A 20,232-nucleotide genomic window follows, 5' to 3' on the forward strand; every position below is an offset into this window, starting at 1 on the left:
GGATGTTCCCCTTTTGAGGGGGTTCTCCATAGGACCCCGCTGGGAGGTCCCATGATGACTCTCTCTCTGCGTTGAGGCAGGCTTGCTCCTTCGAGACTCCTCCCTGCCATCCCCTGCCCGACTGTCCACAAATTGGTCGGCCAGCTGGCCTGTGTGCTGTGGGTTCTCCGGCTTCTGGTCCATCAACCACAGCCTCAAGTCGGACGGGCACTGCTCGTACAGGTGCTCCAGTATGAATAGGTCAAGCAGGTCCTCTTTAGTTTGGGCCCCAGCTGTCCACTTGCGGGCATACCCCTGCGCCCGGTTGACCAGTTGTAGGTATGTGACCTCACGGGTTTTACGCTGGCTCCGGAACTTTTTCCGGTACATCTCAGGAGTCAGCCCAAACTCGCGGAGCAGGGCCTGTTTGAACAGTTCGTAGTCCCCTGCCTCCGCCCCTTTCAGTCGGCTGTACACCTCCACGGCTGTGGAGTCCAGTAAGGGGGTGAGAACTGCGATCCTGTCTGCAGGGTCAACCCTGTGCAGCTCGCAGGCATTCTCAAAGGCCGTCAGGAAGGTATCTATGTCCTCCCCCTCCTTACGCCGGGGCAGCAAGTGCTTATCAAACCTCTTTGTAGGCTTGGGTCCCCCCTCACTCACCGCAGCCGGGGCCCCACTGCTCGTCAGCTGGGCCAGGTCCAGCTCATGTTTACGCTGTTTCTCCTTCTCCTCCCGCTCATGTTCACGCTGTTTCGCCTTCTCCTCCAGCTTTTGCCTCTTTAACTCGAGCTTCTCCCTTTCATATTCCAGCCGCGTCCGCTCCACGGATGCCGAGCGTTGCCGGGAGGATCCCCTGCTGGGGGGTGAGCTTCGCCAGGCGGATCCCCTGCTGGCCGGGGGTGTCACGGTGCCCTCGGTATACACTGGGCTCCTCCCCGCCCTTCCCCTAGGCCTAGGAAGGGGGGGTCTCGGGAAGCCCTCGTCCGCCGCCTGACCACTCCCAGCGGGGACAGACACTGGTGCCTGCGCTGCATCTGCCCGGCTGCTTCCCTCAGAGACAGGGCTCCGTTCATTCATGCGGTCTCCCTGCTCCAGCTGGGCAATCAGCTGGTCCTTGCTGAGCCTCCCTGGGTGCAGCCCCCTCTGCTTACACAGTTCCACCAGGTCACACTTGCGCCGCTTGGCATACATCTTCCTGCTGGGCACTCACAGGCAGGGGTGTTCGCCGCTCCCCACGGTTTCCAGGGGGACCCCTAGTGCACCAGCCCTTCTTGAGGTCACCACCTCTCTGCCAGGGTCGAGCTGCAGACTCCTCCGCCCCTGGGACTGCTCGCTGCAATCCCCCGGGGGACCCTGTTACTGCAAAGTCCTTCTCACTGGGCACACACTCCCAGGGGTTAACCACCCCTTCGTTTTACTGCTCCCCAGCCACTTACTGCAGGAAGCGCCGTCCACGGGGTGCAGTATATCCCACCGCTGCCACCAGTTGTCACGGAGTGTGGGGGAGTCCGGCCCTGCACCCCTCTTCCTGGGACCCACAATGACTCTCAGCCAGCCAGTAAAACAGAAGGTTTATTGGACAACAGGAACACAGGTTACAGCAGAGCTTGCAGGCACAGTCAGGACCCCTCCATCGAGTCCTTCTGGGCTTTCAGGGTGCTTGGATCCTAGCTAGGATACCCTGAATTCCGCCCACACAGCCCCAAGCCCAAACTCAAACTGCTTCACTCCTGCCACTCCCTTCCTTTGTCCCCTTCCCGGGGAAAGGTGTTGACCTTTCCCCTCCCTTACCTAGCTCAGGTTACAGGCCCTGGCATCGTCCATCCCCTAAAGTCCTCCCCTGCTCTCCCACTCCCCACACAGACAGTCCCTACTGCATCACACCCTTTCCCTCCAGTCCTGCAGTTTTTTATTCTCTCTGGCAGCGTGATCCATAACTGCTTTCAGCAGGTCGTCTTTGCTTTTTCGCGGCTTCTTACGCAGGTTTTGGAGTTTTTGAGCTGTTGATAACATGGGCAGCCGAGAAGTCAAGGTCGCTTGTGGAAAGGCAAAAAAGGCAACAGTTAACAGAGGCAGCATTGTTTACATCTCAGACAGTTATTCCCACACAGTGAAGGAGTTTACAGTCTTCACTTTAGCATAATTTTCCCATGCCAAAGAGAGCGCACATAACCCACAGGAGCCCCGAAATGGTGAGTAAGGGGGACTGATTCCTTCAGGGCTGTGCAGGGGTTTCTGTGCGTTGGGGAAAGCAAACAGCTGCAGGGGGCACCTACACTGAACAGTCTCCCAACATTTTCCACAGGAGTTAATCCTGGAAGATATCTCGCTGCTGCGGGTCACCTGGGAAGAGCGGGAGAGTCTTCTACAGCAATGCAGATTCCGCCCTGGCCCCTATGCAGCTTGCCTGTGTGCAGCAATGGTCCCCCCACCCCTCGCGGCACAGTGGTGCGGACCTGTTATCCTGACTGGGACAAGGACCACGGTGGCTCTCCCTATAAACTTGCGCAAGCGCATTGCCCACACTATGGCTGAAACTTTTGAAGAGATTACCGAGGCCGATTACTGCAATGTGATAGACTACATCAATGGGCTATTCCACATCTAGGCATGCATGCATGCAGCCCTAACCTTCCCTCCTCCCCCGAAACATTTCCATCCTGAAAATAAAAGCCGCTTACGGGAACCCGCTCTTCTGCTTGTCCTTCACCAAACACCAGCTGCTGCGACTAGCTATCTTCCTCCTAGCTTGAGAAGAGCTCCTGACTGCATGCCTCCTGGGACTCCGGGGTGTCTCCCCCAACCCCAGTACCCTCACTCTTGGTTTCCTCCTCCCTCGCTCCTCCTCCACCTCCACCTGCTCTGAAGTGTCCATCGTGGTCCTTGGATTGCTGGTCGGGTCACCCCCAACTATCGCGTCCAGCTCCTTGTAAAAACGGCAGGTCATGGGGGCAGTGCCGGAGGGATGGTTTCCCTCGTGGGCTTTGCAATAGGCACTCCGCAACTCCTTCACTTTAACCCTGCACTGCAGCACGTCCCAGTCATGGCCCCTTTCCAGCATGGCCCTTGATATCTGCCCATAGGTATCGTAATTCCTATGGCTAGAGCGCAGCTGGGACTGCACAGCTTCCTCCCCCCAAACACTGATGAGGTCCAGCAACTCACCATTGCTCCATGCTGGGGCTCGTTTGACGCGTGGAGGTATGGTCACCTGGAAAGATTCACTGATTGCACTCCACGCCTGGCTGAGCAAACAGGAAGGGGATTTTTAAAATTCTTGGGGCATTTAAAGGGCAGGTCACCTGAGGCCAGGGCAGTAGAGTTCGAACTGATGATCAGAGTGGCTGAGCAGGCATTCTGGATTCCTCCGAATACCCCTGGAGGCCAATAACAGAGCTTTTGATGACCACACTGGCGGAGCAGCACTGCATCACCAGCGCTGCAGTCGTTATTCCCCAGGCCGTGGTGGAGTACATGCAGCGCTGTAGCTAGGGAGATACAGCGCTGTATGTGCCTTGCAAGTATGGACAGTGAGTAAGTTGCAGCGCTGTAAAGCCACCACCAGTGCTGCAACTCTCCAGTGTAGCCAAGCCCTATGAGGAAACAATCAGATTTTCCAATGTGGAGGAAACAAAATGTCTTTTAAATTTCTTTTTCCATTTGAATTGTTTCTCTTACAAGGGACCTTGGAAGCACATTGTCTCATCTCCAAGTATTGTGGATGGCTCGCTGTGGGCTCACAGATTTAGATGGAATCTCTTCCTGCAGCTCTTTGAAAGTAGGTAAAACTAGGTCATTTCAATATGCTCCTATGGTTGATATCTTTTGGTTAATATTTCTCTTTCTGTAATTGTACCATTACTTTTTTTAAAGTTCTTTAAGAATTTTGATTGGGCACCTTGAGTTTGTATTTATTACTCTTTGAAGATGCTAAAGCAATTATTTTTTACTACAACACTGTTGTGTGATCCTGAACACACTTACTTATTTCCATGATAGTCTCATTGACTTAAAATGGCAGTAGCCATGATAGGAAACACTATGCCCAAGCTAGTACCTAATCATTCTCATTGATGTTTCTAGCCCTTTATAGTATGCAATATCCTAAAGATTTGAAGTCAGTAAGTGGCTTAATGTACTTTGGGCAAGTCTGTGGTTTATATGTTCTGTTTACTTCTGTTGAGGAACTCTATATAGCCTATAACAATATTTCTGACCTGAGCCAAGTGAGCTTGCTGGATCATCTTGAGATTCTGGACCTGGAAGGAAACAATATTGAGGACATCAACCAGATTCAGTACCTGGGACTCTGCGGCAAACTGAACAGTCTCACAGTGGAGGGGAATCTTATTTGCCTGAAGCCAAACCCAGAGTCTTCAGAGGTGAGAACCTTTTTCAGATTGCTTCTGTTAAATTTTGCACATGTTTATCTTGAGTTGATAAATCAGGTATCCACAGAAATACTTCCTTTGTGGTGTTGTTATAGTAGGTCTTTTCTTTCTCCCTTTTACATTCTATCCCTCTTTCTCTATAGTTTTTTTTTTTTAAAGGCACTTCCCATGAACACAAGGAAGAATAGAGGAAGCATTAGTATCGATTGACAAGACCTTTTCCCAAATGGTTTCAGGGGAGTGTTGATATTAGTAGGAATCCCTTTCATAGCACATCTACTAATACATGTGGGTGTAGGGAAAAATAAACTAGCAAGCAAATTGTTCTGACAAGAATAAACACTTCTCCCACACGCTAGTGGACATATTTGTGCAACATTAAATCTATTACCATCTGCTGCAAACCTGCCCAAGAGTGCTAGAGTTTAATTTCTTCCTGCGTTCTAGCCAGCCAAACCTCTTTCACTGCTCACCAGGGAGCATGGAGCAGGCTTTTAAGATGTGTTTTTTAAAACATCCATTACCTTTTAGCAAGAAAATAATATTTTCTCAGTCCTCATGTCAGTCTTCACGGTGAGCATTCCTCATTTCCATGGCCAGTGGGGCAGCCAAGATCTTTGCACTGAGCCTGTGCTTAGGATCAGGCCTCCAGAAGAACTTCCCAGAATTCTCTGCCTCAAAGCAGACTCCAGGGCGCTCCTCTGAGCAGAGCTTTCAGAGAGCTTTTGAAAGATTTTTAATTAACTGTGTCTTAGGTTTCTTTATGGCTTTGAGGGTTTCTTCTCAAAACTGCTAAACTAAAAAATTAGAAAATTCTCGTGGCTTTCTGAGGAGAGTTTGAAGGACAGCACCTCTCCTCCCCTCAGAAATTGCAGAGACAGCGGGCTGCCTGCACCCAGCTCCCAGTCGGCATATGAGCGAGGTCCACACCAAGAGAATTGAGCAGGCCACAGGAACCCAGCTCCTAGACAGCATGTGGGTCTGGTCCAGGCCAAGAGGCATGAGCAGGCAGCAGTGAAACTGGCCCCAGATGGCATATGGGTCAGGCCCACACTGAGAGAGCTGGGCAGGTCACAATTGAACCAGCTTTCAGTTAGCATGTGGGTGAGAGCCACATTGAGAGATTTGAGCAGGCCACAGGGAAGCCTGGCTGAACATGTGGGCAAGGTACACAAAGTGTCAGCTGAACAGGCCACATTGAAGCTCTCTTCACTGAAGCCAAGCCAGAATTAGTGGCATGGAATGAGGGGGAAGATTTTCAAAGTCCCCTGCCTCACCACAGCTTGCATTGCAAAGCATGTATCCTGCATATCTCCCTAAGGAGTGAGGTAGAGCCAATGAGACAAAGATCCCACTGGTATCAGCTAGGCCTTGCAGATAAAACAGATTTACCTGTAAGTTCTCAGCTGCTCTGAAAGGTGCTAGCTCCTGCAGCCTTTCTGGTACTAATGAGTCATTTTTTTTTATTGGAAATGAGATCAAAGTCTTTCAGCCAGGACACCAGTTTGCATCTTGTCCTAGTTCAGGGGTCGGCAACCTATGGCAAGCGTGCCAAAGACAGTACGTGAGCCAATTTTTAATGGCACGCTGGGGCCTGCCGGGACTCCAGTGTGCTATTAAAAATCCTGCTGGCGCAGCAAATCGCAGGGTCCGCGCTCCCAGGCCGGAGCGTCGGCTGAGCGCAGCAAGCCGCCAGCCCCTCCCCTGCCTTTCCCCCTTCCACTGGAGTCTTGCCGCCACGCGTGCAGCGCTCTGGGGGCCGGGCTGCATGCTCCTGCGGGGCAGTGTTTGGCTCCATGAGGAGGGAAAGACACTTCCCGCTCATCTGGAGCCCTGCCGCCGCATGTGCAGCATTCTGAGAGGCGGGCCTGTGCACGTGGCGGCAGGGCTCCGGATGAGTGGGGAGCCTCATGGTAACGGGTCCAGGGCCGGGGGGGGTTGGATAAGGCGTGGGGGCAGTCAGGGGACAGGGAACAGGGTGGGTTGGATGGGGGGGTGGGATCCTGGGGGGGTGGTTGGGGCGGGGGTCTGCACTCGTCACACCAAATGGGAGCTGCCCAGGTAAGTGCCCCCACACCCAAACCTCCTGCCCCAACCCTGAGCCCCCTCCCTCATTCTAGCTCCTGGCCAGATCCTTCACCCCCAGCCCTGTGCTTAGTGCACTCCCACCCCCAATTCAGCGCAAAGAGAGGAAAAGAATGGGCCAGAACCAGGGAGAAGTTAGGTACCCACTGTACATGGGCAGAGCCGGGACCCCAGACCAGCAGTGGGGTGAGCAGGTCCAGCAGCTGGGATCTTGGCTGGCAGGAGCTGGCGGATGGAACCCCTGAGCGGCAGTGGGCTGAGTTGCTGAGTCCACTGCCGGTCTGGGGTCCCGGCTGCCGATCCCGCACAGCCCACTGCCGGTCTGGGGTTCTGGCCGCCAGACCCTTACCGGCCAGGGTCCCGGCTGCATGGCCCGCTCAGCCCACTGCCGGCCTAGGTGAACAGAACCCCAGACCGGCAGTGGGCTGAGCGGGCTGGCGGTGTAAGATCAACATTTTAATTTAATTTTAAATGAAGCTTCTTAAACATTTTGAAAACCTTGTTTATTTTACAACACAACACTGGTTTAGTTATATAATATATAGACTTGTACAGAGAGACCTTCTAATAAACATTAAAATGTATTACCGGCACATGAAACCTTAAATTAGAGTAAATAAATGAAGACTCAGCACACCACTTCTGAAAGGTTGCTGACTCCTGCCCTAGTTAGTTTAAAACTATTTTTTTTAATCGCTTAATATGGTCCCACCCAAGTGTTCTGTATCCTCACATTAGGGGCCAGTCACCCCCAACATTTCTTATCTATCCTTGCAGTGCCTGAGAGGCCTCTGGAAACCAGTCACATTGTCTCTGCTCTTTGGGGACTAAACTTCTCAAACATGAGAGATCATGGAGCTTTGTCAGATAACCCTACTGCAATGTGTAAAAGCCTCAGCTTCTTGTGCTGTGATTTCAGAAGGATGTCAGCAATACAGTGTAACAACACTAATCTTTCAATTTCTCCTCTTCCTCATCCCCCTCTTTTCATAGCTTTTGGGAGAAACCCAAAATGACCATTTTAAGTTTGAGACTGCATGATTGTTGTCTCTCATTATTACTTTCATATGGGTGTAGTAGTAAAAAGCTGACATGCCAAACCCATGAAAAAAATGCAGAAATTGGGCTTGTTTTTGGCTTAATTGGCTTGTGAGTTGCTTGTTGGCTAGTTTTTGGCTTGTAGCTTGTTGCTTCTTTTTTTTGATTGGCTCCCGGCAAGCAGGGGCAAAGGGGGGAGAGAGTCAGGGGTGCACAGTGGGCCCATCACACTCCCAGACTGCATGCCAGGGGGATCTAGTCACATAGAGTGTTGGGGTTCTTAAGGATTGGCTTGTTTTAGCCTTGTTTTGAAATGAGATTAGCTTGATTTTTGGCTTATTGTGAAAGTCAGGGTGCTTATTTACCACGTGAAAGTTGGCAACTGTGGTAAAAAGCATATTATCACCAGTGTAGAAGAGTAAGGCAAAGCACCTAGAATTAGCAACACACTCATGTGATTATCTTTCCATCCATATTAAATCCTTCTCCTGTCTCTTAAACGACATAAAATACCAATATTCAAGTTGAAATATACCAGCAAAAACTAAAACCTGATATGATTCAGGATTTTGAATTTGGATATCTACCAGATTAATGTGTTAATACAGTGACTCTGGATCATTCTGATAATCTGTTTTGTGGTTTCAAGGAATTCCAAGAGGAGAGGAGACCACCAAAATAAAACTTTAAAGTGGCATGTTAAAGTGAGAAACTCTTTTTTCCACTACATGCATCCAATGAAGTGGGTATTCACCCACGAAAGCTCATGCTTCAAAACATCTGTTAGTCTATAAGGTGCCACAGGACTCTTTGCTGCTTTTACAGATCCAGACTAACACGGCTATGCCTCTGATACTTTTGAAAAGAAATTATCAAACTTTTTCATAGCGTAGGTCAGGTCTTAATAGAGAGATTGTCATGTGGACAGGCCCATCCTCTTTGCAGTCAAAATAACCATCTCTCCTCCCTTCCTGTTTGGATTGCATAACATTCCAGTGGCAACTACAGCAATTTTATACATGCAAAAATAATATTAGAAAAATGCTGAATGTGATGTACAGTGCATGCATTTAACAAGTTAATTCCAGTTCTAGAGATGTTGTTGATTCCAGCAGTATTTCCTTTACTGAAAATGGGGTCTGCCATTGGGAACAGGTAATAGCTCTAAAACTGGAATCTTTGAATCTGGAAACTTTAAATCGTGCACTGTAGCATCTTGAGACAATCAGCAGAGTCAGATTAATTCAATCAACAAGTTCTCTGGTGCATCAGGAAGTGCTCTGCAGACCACTGGTGGTTTGTGGATGACAATTTGGAAATCACTGTTTTAGAACATTTATCCGATAAACTGAAGAAATGTATATTCTTTGCAAGCTTTCCGTGTACATGGAGTATAGTTATTCTGGGTAAAACAAATGATCCACCATCATTTTCTTCAGACAGCTGTAATTGCAGGTCTTCATCAATTCTCAAGAGATAAACATGAGATAAACAAATTAGGTTGAATGTTAATTGCAGCACAAGTCTCCCAAGTTATTAGTGGTAGGCTAAAACCAAGATACAGTATTTGTAACCAAGATGTTTTGGGAGGTAATGTATTTTCTAGGAATTGGAGCATTCTACATTGATGTTACAGAGGACCGGTAATGCATGAGTAAGAAAGAAAGCAAAGAGATGGCACTATGATTGCAGGGCCAGCCTTAGGGCCGGGAAATGGGGATCACGCCCAGGGCGCCATAGTCAGGGGGGCACCAAATGGGGCTCGGGCTTCCCCTGCCTGGCTGTGGCTGGACTTCTCTCTTCTCTGACCCCTCCCCCATGCTGGGCCAGTGGGCTTCTCCTTGACCCTGACCCCACCCCTCTGAACCCACCTTCACTCGCTCCTCAGCCAGTTGGCTGAGGGCTCCGGCTCAACCCCAGACCCAGGGAGCCCAGAGTGGCGCGGCTGGGGCTGGTCTCTGGCAGTGCAGCCCACCGCTAGCTGTCCGGAGCAGAGCCGAGTCCGTCCCTGCCTGCGGCCCTGCGCCACTCAGTCTCCAGTGCGGGCCAGCCGGGCCAAGGTCAGGAGGAGCGAAACTTCCACATGAGTGGGAGGGGTGGAGCTGGGCCGAAGGGGAGTGGGTGGGGAGAGGGAGGTGGGACTTAAAGTGACAGTGCACTCACTGTCTTCAAACTTCCCTAGCACGTGTGCGCACACACACACAGGCTCTCACACCCACATACACTCTGTCTCTCTCAGTCCCCCAACACAGATTGTCACACACACACAGAGTCTCACACTCCCCAACACACACAATGTCACACAGTCCCCAAACACACAGTCACACACCCTGGCTCTGTCTCTGGCTCGCTCTCTCACACACATACACACACTCTTTGTCACACACACACACTTGTATTATTATTGTTGTTATTACTGCTTGGTACTTCCTGTCAAAATACTCGTGGTTAGCCAGGAGTGGCTAGGGGCTGCCGGAGGGCTATGGGCTCTGGCAAGATACAGCCCCCGTGTGAGAGTGCAAAGCCTGCCTTGAGCCACAGGCACCACAAGCTACCGCAGAAGCAAAGAAGTATGTGTGGCAATATACCATATACCATGCCACCCTTACTTCTGCTCTTCTGCTGACAGTGGTCTAAGAATTTGCTAGTTGTAGCAGTTTCTCATTGTGACCTTATCTGATTAAAACATGACCATGTAGATCATTGTTGCAACCATTGTTACATATTTGCAACAAATCTTGTACAAAATGTGACACGTAAGATGTCTATGAAAAGGTTATGATTTGCTGAATATGTTTATGCTATTTGTATATATGTATCATTTTTGTATTTGAAGTTGTAAGTATTGGCTCTATACCTGGATTTCAAATGTTTGCTCCTGGGGTAACACCACAAGGTAGTTAACCAGCACATCTTGAAGGAACTAGTCAAAGTAAGTGGCTCATCACGGAACACTTAACTCACAATGGACCATGGGAGACGCCCATCTACATTGAATGGACTTTCCTGTGACTTCCTTATGAAGTATAGGTAATGGCCTGGAGGTGATGTTGGGAGGGGAGCCCGTAGGAGCCAGGGGTGATAGGGGGAGGGGGACGCCAAAATACAAGTTCACCCAGGGTACCATTTTCACTAAGGCCGGCGCTGTTCCTCTGTATCACATGCCATATAACTTCCCCGTTTACTCTAAACCATTCACATCCATAGAATTCATTTGTGTAAGAATTTAAGCTTGAAAACTTAGATAGCATCCTTAAAAGCTCAGTCATGTAGTGCAAGTGTGAGTATTTCAACCCATGCATATAATAATTGTGAAGATTTCTTTCACTTCCTTATGTTTAATTATTGGCTTGATCACATCTGTCACTGAAGGCAACAGCACAGTGTAGTGTTTTAGTTGTCATGTTTTTTCTTTTCAGAGATCCAGTAGGCTGTGCCTTAACAAATTGTTCTACAGTTGTTTTCCTTCTTTGTCGTTTCAGAGGTGTACTTCAGAGGCAGATACTGTAACTATTTATAACTGAAGTGTTTGTTATTGACATTTCATTCCTTGCTGAAGATGTGATTAGAAACAAAACTCTCTACAAAAATAAATCCATGCCTGCTTCTAGTGGAAAGATCATGTCTTCTTGCCTGTTTTTATTCCCAAAGAGATAATACAGTGCAGTTTCTGTCACTCCATAGTTGTAGTTTACTACAAGAACCTACCAATAGGTACTAGAGCTATAAGGAGTTCATGTCTATCCCCTTTGCTGCCCATCACCAAATGTAGTAACATATTCAGAAGACATAATTATCACTTGGTGTCTTCAGGCTGTAAAAAAACAAAAGCACTTGTGATAGAGTCATGCCATGGTGGAAGACAGTAGAGGCAACAAATGGCTGATTAATCTGTCTTCTCCTAGAATGACCCTGTCATAAATATAAAGGGAAGGGTAACAGCCTTTATGTATGCAGTAAAGTAAAATCCCTCCTGGCCAAGTGTACTGAATCATTTTACCTGTAAGGAGTTAAGAACAAACCATGTTAGACCAATCTGATAGTTTTCTTTGTTTGGATAACAAGTCTTGTGGATAAGGGAGAAATGGTGGATGTGGTATACCTAGACTTTAGTAAGGCATTTCATACGGTCTCGCATGATATTCTTATCAATAAACTAGGCAAATACAACTTAGATGGGGCTACTATAAGGTGGGTGCATAACTGGCTGGGTAACCGTACTCAGAGAGTAGTTATTAATGGTTCCCAATCCTTCTGGAAAGATATAACAAGTGGGGTTCCCCGGGCTCTGTTTTGGGACCGGCTCTGTTCAATATCTTCATCAACGACTTAGATATTGGCATAGAAAGTACGCTTATTAAGTTTGCAGGTGATACCAAACTGGGAGGGATTGCAACTGCTTTGGAGGACAGGGTCATAATTCAAAATGATCTGGACAAATTGGAGAAATGGTCTGAGGTAATCAGGATGAAGTTTAACAAAGACAAATGCAAAGTGCTCCACTTAGGAAGGAACAATCAGTTTCACACATACAGAATGGGAAGAGACTGTCTAGGAAGGAGTACGGCAGAAAGGGATCTGGGGATTATAGTGGACCAAAGCTAAATATGAGTCAACAGTTTGATGCTGTTGCAAAAAAAAGCAAACATGATTCTGGGATGCATTAACAGGTGTGTTGTGAGCAAGACACGAGAAGTCATTCTTCCGCTCTACTCTCCGCTGGTTAGGCCTCAACTGGAATATTGTGTCCAGTTCTGGGCACTGCATTTCAAGAAAGATGTGGAGAAATTGGAGAGGGTCCAGAGAAGAGCAACAAGAATGATTAAAAGTCTTGAGAACATGCCCTGTGAAGGAAGGCTGAAAGAATTGGGTTTGTTTAGTTTGGAAATGAGAAGACTGAGAGGGGACATGATAGCAGTTTTCAGGTATCTAAAAGGATGTCATCAGGAGGAGGGAGAAAACTTGTTCACCTTAGCCTCTAAGGATAGAACAAGAAGCAATGGGCTTAAGCTGCAGCAAGGGAGGTTTAGGTTGGACCTTAGGAAAAAGTTCCTAACTGTCAAGGTGGTTAAACACTGGAATAAATTCCGTAGGGAGGTTGTGGAATCTCCATCTCTGGTGATATTTAAGAGTAGGTTAGATAAATGTCTATCCGGGATGGTCTAGACAGTATTTGGTCCTGCCATGAGGGCAGGGGACTGGACTCAATGACCTCTCGAGGTCCTTTCCAGTCCTAGAATCTATGGAGCTCAAATAACCTGGTTGGCACTTGACCAAAAGGACCAATAAGGAAAGAAGATACTTTCAAATCTGGGGGAGGGGGAGAGGCATTTTCTTGCCTTACTTACAATTTTTGTAATCTTAGATTAATCATTTCAGGTATGTGTTCAGGAGATGTTTTATCTGCCTGGTGTGTGTCTCTCTCTGAAGAGGGAACAAACAAAGAGAGCACAAACAAAACCTCCCCCTTCGCCTCCCCCCCCCCCAGATTTGAAAGTATCTTCTTTCCTTATTGGTCCTTTTGGTCAGGTGCCAACCAGGTTATTTGAGCTTCTTAACCCCAAGTGATTCAGTACATCTGGCCAGGAGGGATTTTTATGTTACTGCATACATAAAGGTTGTTACCCTTCCCTTTATATTTATGACAGGGTCATTCTAGGAGAAGAAGATTAATCAGCCATTTGTTATCTCTACTGATTGGAGGCCTCCTCAGAGAGGCATGTCTTCCACCATGCTCTAAAAGAGGCAACTCACAAATTCACTTTGACCCCTCTGTGGGGAGTTCCACAGCCCTGAGGCCATCACAAAACCCATTCTACCCTCCATTCCTTAGAGTTTCACCCTGGGCTCTGTCCGATGCTTTGTTCCTATAAATGCTTTTGCCAACTGACTGAGGTATAGAAAATTCACCTGGGAGGTAAAAAAAATTGAGGTAGACTTACATTTATGTTCCCCGCTTGGGCAAGTCTAACATTTCAAGCTGCATGCCATACTGTACCCCACAGTACAGCCTCGGTAAGAGCTTGTGTATTTTTTTTTTATCTACAAAATGATTAACTAGATTTACTGCTCTTTCTTCAGGCTCCCTGTTTGCTTTGTGTAATTTGATTTTCAGATGACCTCATCTTCCTCTGTCATCTAAACCAAAAGCAACAACCTGGTGATAAATACTGTAGCCCCTATGACAGCTGCTGTTCGCAGTATTGCCATGTGAGTGTAATATGATGCATCTCTCAAACAGGGCAGCGCTATAAATTGTAAACCTATAGCCAGCGCCCTGTACAAAGTACATGTGCTACGTGAAGGGATGGCGATTGGTTAAGGCTATTCCTAAATTAAGATTAAAGAGTCAGTTAGTCAGGTTAGTGTCTGCCTGTTCTTAGTAGCAACCAGAAAAGATATGCTTTATTTGACAGATACCCTCTGCCAGATTGTGTGTTGCTTTGTGGGAAGGGAATGGACAGTTGTTATACATACTGCTACTACAGAAAGATTTCTTTGTGTGAGAACATTACGGGTGGGCAAGGACTTGGCTGACTTGAATTGGTGATATAACATGTAATATTGTGAAAGATAAAAACTCTATCAGGACCAAACGAGTGACTTATAGGTAAGGCTACATTTTTGTCATGGGTATTTTTAGTAAAAGTCACGGACAGGTCACAGGCACTAAACAAAAATTCATGGCCTGTGACCTTCCCATGACTTTTACTAAAAATACCCATGACTAAAACTTGTGGGGGAGGGCTGCCTGGGAGTGCCTCAGGTGCTGAGGAGGGAGGGCGGCCTAGGTGAGGCAGCCCGGGACCCTGCTGGTGTTAGGAGGGGGGTTGGCGGGACTGGCAGGCTCCCTACTTGGCTCAGTGCCACCATCCCCTACCCCAGCAGCAGCAGCAGAGTTTGGATGTGGGAGGGTGCAAGGGGTTGTTGGCATGGGATAGGGTGAGGCTAGCTCTGGGTGGCGCTTACCTGGGGGCTTCCCGGAGGTGGTGACATACCCCTCGGTCAGCTGCTAGTTGGAGGCGTGGCCAGGTAGCTATGCACGCTGCCTCTGCCCAGGGCACTGCCCCCACGGCTCTCTGTGGGCTGAGACTGCCCCAGCAACAGCCGGTGTGACTGGCGCAGGGGCTGCCTGAACTGCCCTCAGGCCAAGTGCACCGGCCGCTGCAGAAGTCACGGACGTCATGTAAAATCATGGAATCCATGACCTCCATGACAAACTCGCAGCCTTACTTATAGGCAGATGTTTACATTCGGGTGAGCCATCCCCTCACACTCCATCACCAGGACAATCTTGCTTTGTGCTTTCTTTAAACTGTGAGTGAATTTGAGACAGTCAAACATTGTCTGCTGCCTTCTTGAATCTAAATTTTTTTTAACCAGTGTTGCAAAATGCATGTCCTAACCCACCTGTATGCCTCAATAAATTTTCCCAAAGCTGAGATGCCATGTATAGATGTCTTTGCAGTGTCCTAATCTGTTAGAAATGCCCAGCATTCACCAGGAGATTCAGAACCATAGTGTAATAACCACTGTATGTAACACTAAACCTCTCTCTCCTACGATTCATAATTCCTCCATCATTGCGATGTGCACGTGGACCATTTCACATCTAATCTGAAATGTCAGTTTATTAGTCCAGAAAAAGCTGCACCCCCTCAACATGTGTCATAACCAGCCTATGTGCATAGGAGGGGTCATTCCAAAATCTCAGAAAAAAAAAAGCCTGATAAAGTTCATTTGAGCCTTTGTGCATCTGTCCTTGGCATGCGCCCTCTTGCAGGCAAGGGGCTTAGATTTAAATTGAGTCATCTCCTTTAATATACAGAAGCACTCACCGTGCCTCCCAGGGCTGCATGTGCACATGGCTTACAGTTTTGCCTAAAGTCGCAATCTAGCTCTGAGAGATTTGCTCCTTATTGATCCATCAGACACTGAGTTTGGCAGCCTTCCAGCCCAGGCATATCTTTTTAGTCACACTATGGTCTGAAGTTGATGCTGCAACCAAAGAATTCCAAAAGTAGCGAGAGGGGGGTGCTTATGAGTTGAGTTTGTCCAATCTTCCCTTGGAGAGCAGTGTATTGTTTGCAGTTTTGTACGGCACCCAGATGCTATGGTAATAGGTGCTGATGTAATTGATTAAATACATTGCAAATAAGCCTTTTATTTTGTGCAACTTGTGTTGTCAGCTTGAGTAGCAGTCTCATCAGAGAGAAGCATAATGAGATTTGAAATGTGTGGTTACATTTCTATTTATTCTTTGAAGTGGGTTGGTTTGCCCCTTCAAAGCATTCTTCAAACTATCCAGCATTCATACAAAGTGAACAGCTCCATATTGCTTGTCGTAGTCCGGTTTCTCTAGAACAATCTGTTAAAATGACCACATTCTCAATTCTTCCAGGTGCCAGATTATAACTACAGAGCTGAAGTGAAAAAACTCATCCCTCACTTAAAGTATTTGGATGAAATACTAGCAAATCAAATCACCATCCCTCCCTCCAGGAAGATGAACAAGGACTGGCTAATTGTCAAGGAGTCCATTAAGGAGGGCAGTTTAGCCAAAGACATTTCTCGGTTTGGTACGTCAAATTTCTCACCATTTATTGGTGCTGATGTGTAAGAAAGAAAGAGTGCAGCTGGACTCTGAGATCCCAAGCTGAGCTTTCAGGGCTGGGAGATAGGAAACTCAGTCTCTTCACTTGGAAAATGAGCAGATTGGCTATGGAATTCACGGTGGGACAATAAATATGGAACTTCACCATGTCATTTTCATGGTCGTTCTTTGGAATGTAACTGCATTTCAAACTTATGGGCAGAACCTCTGCCCCATTGAGGCTGCTTTGTGCTGCTCTTAACCAGCCAGTGGAGGATTCTTCCCTCCTACATTGGGGAATCCTCTGGTACTCTAAGGATGCCATATTGGCTGCTATGCCTTTGAGTTGGGTGAATGGCTAGGAGAAATGGAGTATGGCTAGAATGCCTCTGCTCTCCAGTGATTGTCCAGAGGTGGCTATGAAACAATGGGAGTAATTTGGAGCAGCCCTGAGGCTAGCCCTAGGATCAGAGAAATGTAAAAGTGGCTTAAACCACCCAGCATCTGTGATCTGCAGCTGAGGTTCTAGCCCTTTGTATTCTTCTTGTATGTATGCTTTGAACTGAGCAATTCAAGTGAAATCTTGGAAATGAATGTGGTAAACAGTGTGATGGCACATAAATAGTGACTTATGTAACTACATGACAGTACATTATTTGGCAAAACTGGTTCATAAGAACAACCATACTGCATCAGAACAATGGTCCACCTATCCCAGTATCCTGCCTTCCGATAATGGCCAGTGCCAGATGCTTCAGAGGGAATGAACAAAAAAGGCAATTATGGAGTGTTACATCCTCTGTCATCCAGTCCCAGCTTCTGGCAGTCAGAGGTTTAGGAACACCCAGAGCATAGGATTGTATCCCTGGTCATCTTGGCCAACAGCCACTGATGGACCTATCTTCCATGAACTTTATCTAATTCTTTTTTGAACCCAGTTATAGTTTTGACCTTCACAACATCGCCAGGTAATGCGTTCCGCAGGTTGACTGTGCGTTGTATGAAGAAGTACTTCCTTATCTTTGTTTTAAATCTGCTGCCTGTTAATTTCATTGGGTCACCCTGGTTCACATGTTGTGCTTTTATATACTGCATGACATGTGCTTTGCCATGGTCAGTTAAATATTACAAAGTATTTCCTATCACTGCTTCTATTGCTTCCCATTAGTGTGGGCAATATGGTTGGCTTCCTGACCCCCACTGTTGTGGTATGCTTGCCAACTGTGCGCCATTAAAAATATAGTTTATTTTGGAATATGTGCACACACTTGTCATTTATTTTAATCCCAGTGGTCCAAATAATTGGTTACAGTAATAGGTATCATAGGAAAAAATCTGTAAAAATATGATCCTTCAGTAATCCCTCTGTTGGCTACATAAGGTTGATTTACAGAAAAATAGTAAAGCAGAAAGAGCATAGAGTGGAACACAGAACAGGGCATTCATATAACTTTATATTCTATTCATGTTTGTATTTTTGTCTTTGACATTAAGCACTCAGGTTAGGAAATTCCAAACATTTTCTCTTCTTTAATAATGTTAAGTTAGCTGCTTTGCACATGCTAGATATTTTATGGTTTTGCGTTAATAACAAAGGCCAAGATATTTTTAATAGATAGGTGCCTAAAATTAGGCTCCTAAATAAATGGGCTGATTATTAAAAGTCTTGTGCACCCAATACTGCTGGACTGTTTTTCTTTTGCCAGCCTATTGCTTAATATTTAAATGGTTTAGAAACTGTGTGAAAAGTGCAGGTGTTCATGCTGGAGGGTGGCCAGATAAGTGTCCCAACATGTGGAAGTGGCAGACACTGTGTGGCTGTGCTGGGTGTAGTGTTTCCTTTTAAGTTTCTTGAAGCAGGAATTGCATTTTCTTCTGTTCTCTCTAGCACCAAGCATGTTGCCATTGCTTTATCATGACTGTGCAATGGTAGTGTATTTTAAATGTTGCATTCTTAGTTATATCATACTGAAATCTCTCAGATGCTCATCCAGAGGCAACAAGAAGAAGACCTGGCTCTGGTCTGAGACCGACTACAGCTCACTTCATGTCAGCTTCCAGACCCTGGACTGTACAGAGGCCTGCTAGTGCAGGGGGATCTAGCAATGTCCATTTGCTATCCTGTGGTAGCACCCTTCCAGACTCCACTGTCTCTGATGAGATATTCCTAGAAGATGACTCCAGTGACTTGACACATGGTGATGAATTTTCTTTGTCTGTTCTTCCCCCACCCACCCCTCTTTCGACCCCCTCTCAAAGTTCTTCCAGCTTTATAAAAGCACATGTGCTCTCAGTGTCCCCCGTCTATACTGACGGCACATTGGATTGTCCATAGGTTTCCAAGTGTGAAGCCCGCACAGTGAGCTTGGGATGCTTTTTCATTTTCTCCTGAGGCAGAAGCTGAAAGTCCTTTGACGACACCCTCCCATTTTACCCTTTAATCCCCCTTCAAAAGTTGTACATTGCTACAAAGTGCCCTAATGAAAGGCTGGCTATGTCTCCCCACCTGCTATTTGTTAAGCAGTCTCCCCTCAGGTAGGGTTTGTCCTCCTATTTTTATTCAAACCTGTTCTCAGTAGCCCTTATCTCTAGACCCCAAATTGGCTGGGGTCACAGATCTAGTTTATATGAAAACATTCAGAACTATTGGACATATCTTTGTGTTAAAACACTGGAGTAATGTCCTAAGATAAACTGTCCCTACAAACGTCTGGAGTTCAGAAGCTGTGTTACATGCCCCCTTCACAAGTAGGTCATAAGGTCAGCGTACATGGTATGCAAGCTCAATACTTATATTCCTATAGGGGTCATTGCTGTGAGTGAGTGACTGTATCCTTAGTTTCCAGGGCTGCATCTCCCAGTGTGAGGGATCTCGTCACTGATTTAAAATTTCTGGCCTGCTGGCCAGCCCAGAGGTCTAATTGTAGCGCAGTACTCAGCAACCTGGTGGCTGGCTCTTCCCTCCTGGGAATACTGCAGAGTCAGCACCACCCTTAGAAGGAAGTGGAGGACTGTCTGTCACTCTGCAAAAATTTTTCTGTCTAATTCAGGCTCACTGCTGATGACTGAGATTTGAATGTAGCTCCGTCCAAGCCCCTCTCAGAGCAGACAACAGTGTAGACAAGGAGCTGGAGAGTGAGGAGATCTTAACGTTAGCTGTAGCAGAGCTGACACTCCGCTGTAATTAAGAGGAAGACAAAGGAGCTTCTGAGGACTACTGGCAGGATGCCCAAGGATGGCTGAATGGGAAATGTCTGGCAGAGTCCTGTTTTGATCCAGTTTTGCAGGCTCCCTAGGATTTCTTCGTCAGTTGTCACTGAGAAGGCCAGAGTGCTGCAATCTAATCAGCTCTTCGGATGCTGATTAAGTGTGTCAAGTTGTGTTCATTTGCCCCAATATTTTGAGGCTGTCTTTCCAGAAAACACCAGTTTCTTCTCAGCTCTCTGAGGCAGGTAGTTCAAATGCTTAGCAGTACTAGCTGAGCCAGTGAAGCTGTCCAGAGCCATGAAGCAGCACCTTGCTAGAACTGGATACTCCGCATTTAGCAAAAGAAATGGAGACCAGCTCCAGACAGTTGATGAATGAAACATGTTATATCCTCGAGAACAGAATCTCATCAGGACTGTAAACTGATTTAAGAACCGTACGAAGTGTCAAAAGCTAGTGAGAACTGCTTTGTTTTGTTTCTTTTTGCTAGGAATCAGCCGAGTTATATGTGGGAACCCTATCAAAGCCCTTCGTGCACGGAGACAAAAGCTAGGTGTACGTTATCTTTCCTGTATGCTTTCCATTCCTGCCTGACACACCCAGATCAGATAAGTTCTGCTGAGATAAGCTGAGACCCCTAATATATTTTATGGATTTCCACTCCAGTCTATAGTCGAGAAAACTATGTACAAAAGCAGTGAGTCTTGGAGAAGGCGGGATGTGTGTGTGTCTAAAGGCCCTGATTCAGCAAAGCGCATAAGCATGTGCTTAAGTGTCCTGCTGAGTCAGGAGATATGGAAGGTCAAGTGAGGCATGGAGAAGGGCAGGAGAGGAAACTTGGAGAGCTGGAAGATCAATGGATAAATAGAGAATGGTGAGGGGGGTCATGAATCTGAGACTTCCAGGCTTCCTGTTCTGGGAGGGATTGGAGAGATCTGG

The 20,232-nt window shown here is 47.0% G+C and overlaps 1 protein-coding gene across 5 annotated transcripts in view; it reads left to right on the forward strand.

Annotated features, from left to right (window-relative positions):
• Window positions 1-20,232, forward strand: part of LRRC56 (leucine rich repeat containing 56) — a 119,708-nt gene that overhangs the window by 85,617 nt on the left and 13,859 nt on the right. For all 5 annotated transcript variants that reach the window (XM_050952863.1, XM_050952864.1, XM_050952862.1 and 2 more), the window contains 5 exons: window positions 3,661-3,757; window positions 4,164-4,361; window positions 15,895-16,072; window positions 18,069-18,284; window positions 19,784-19,848. In XM_050952863.1, coding sequence (XP_050808820.1) covers window positions 3,661-3,757; window positions 4,164-4,361; window positions 15,895-16,072; window positions 18,069-18,284; window positions 19,784-19,848 — 754 coding nt within the window. The remainder of the gene's footprint in view (window positions 1-3,660; window positions 3,758-4,163; window positions 4,362-15,894; window positions 16,073-18,068; window positions 18,285-19,783; window positions 19,849-20,232) is intronic.

This window comes from Gopherus flavomarginatus, chromosome 5 (assembly GCF_025201925.1).
Source record: "Gopherus flavomarginatus isolate rGopFla2 chromosome 5, rGopFla2.mat.asm, whole genome shotgun sequence".
Lineage (NCBI taxonomy): Eukaryota > Metazoa > Chordata > Testudines > Testudinidae > Gopherus > Gopherus flavomarginatus.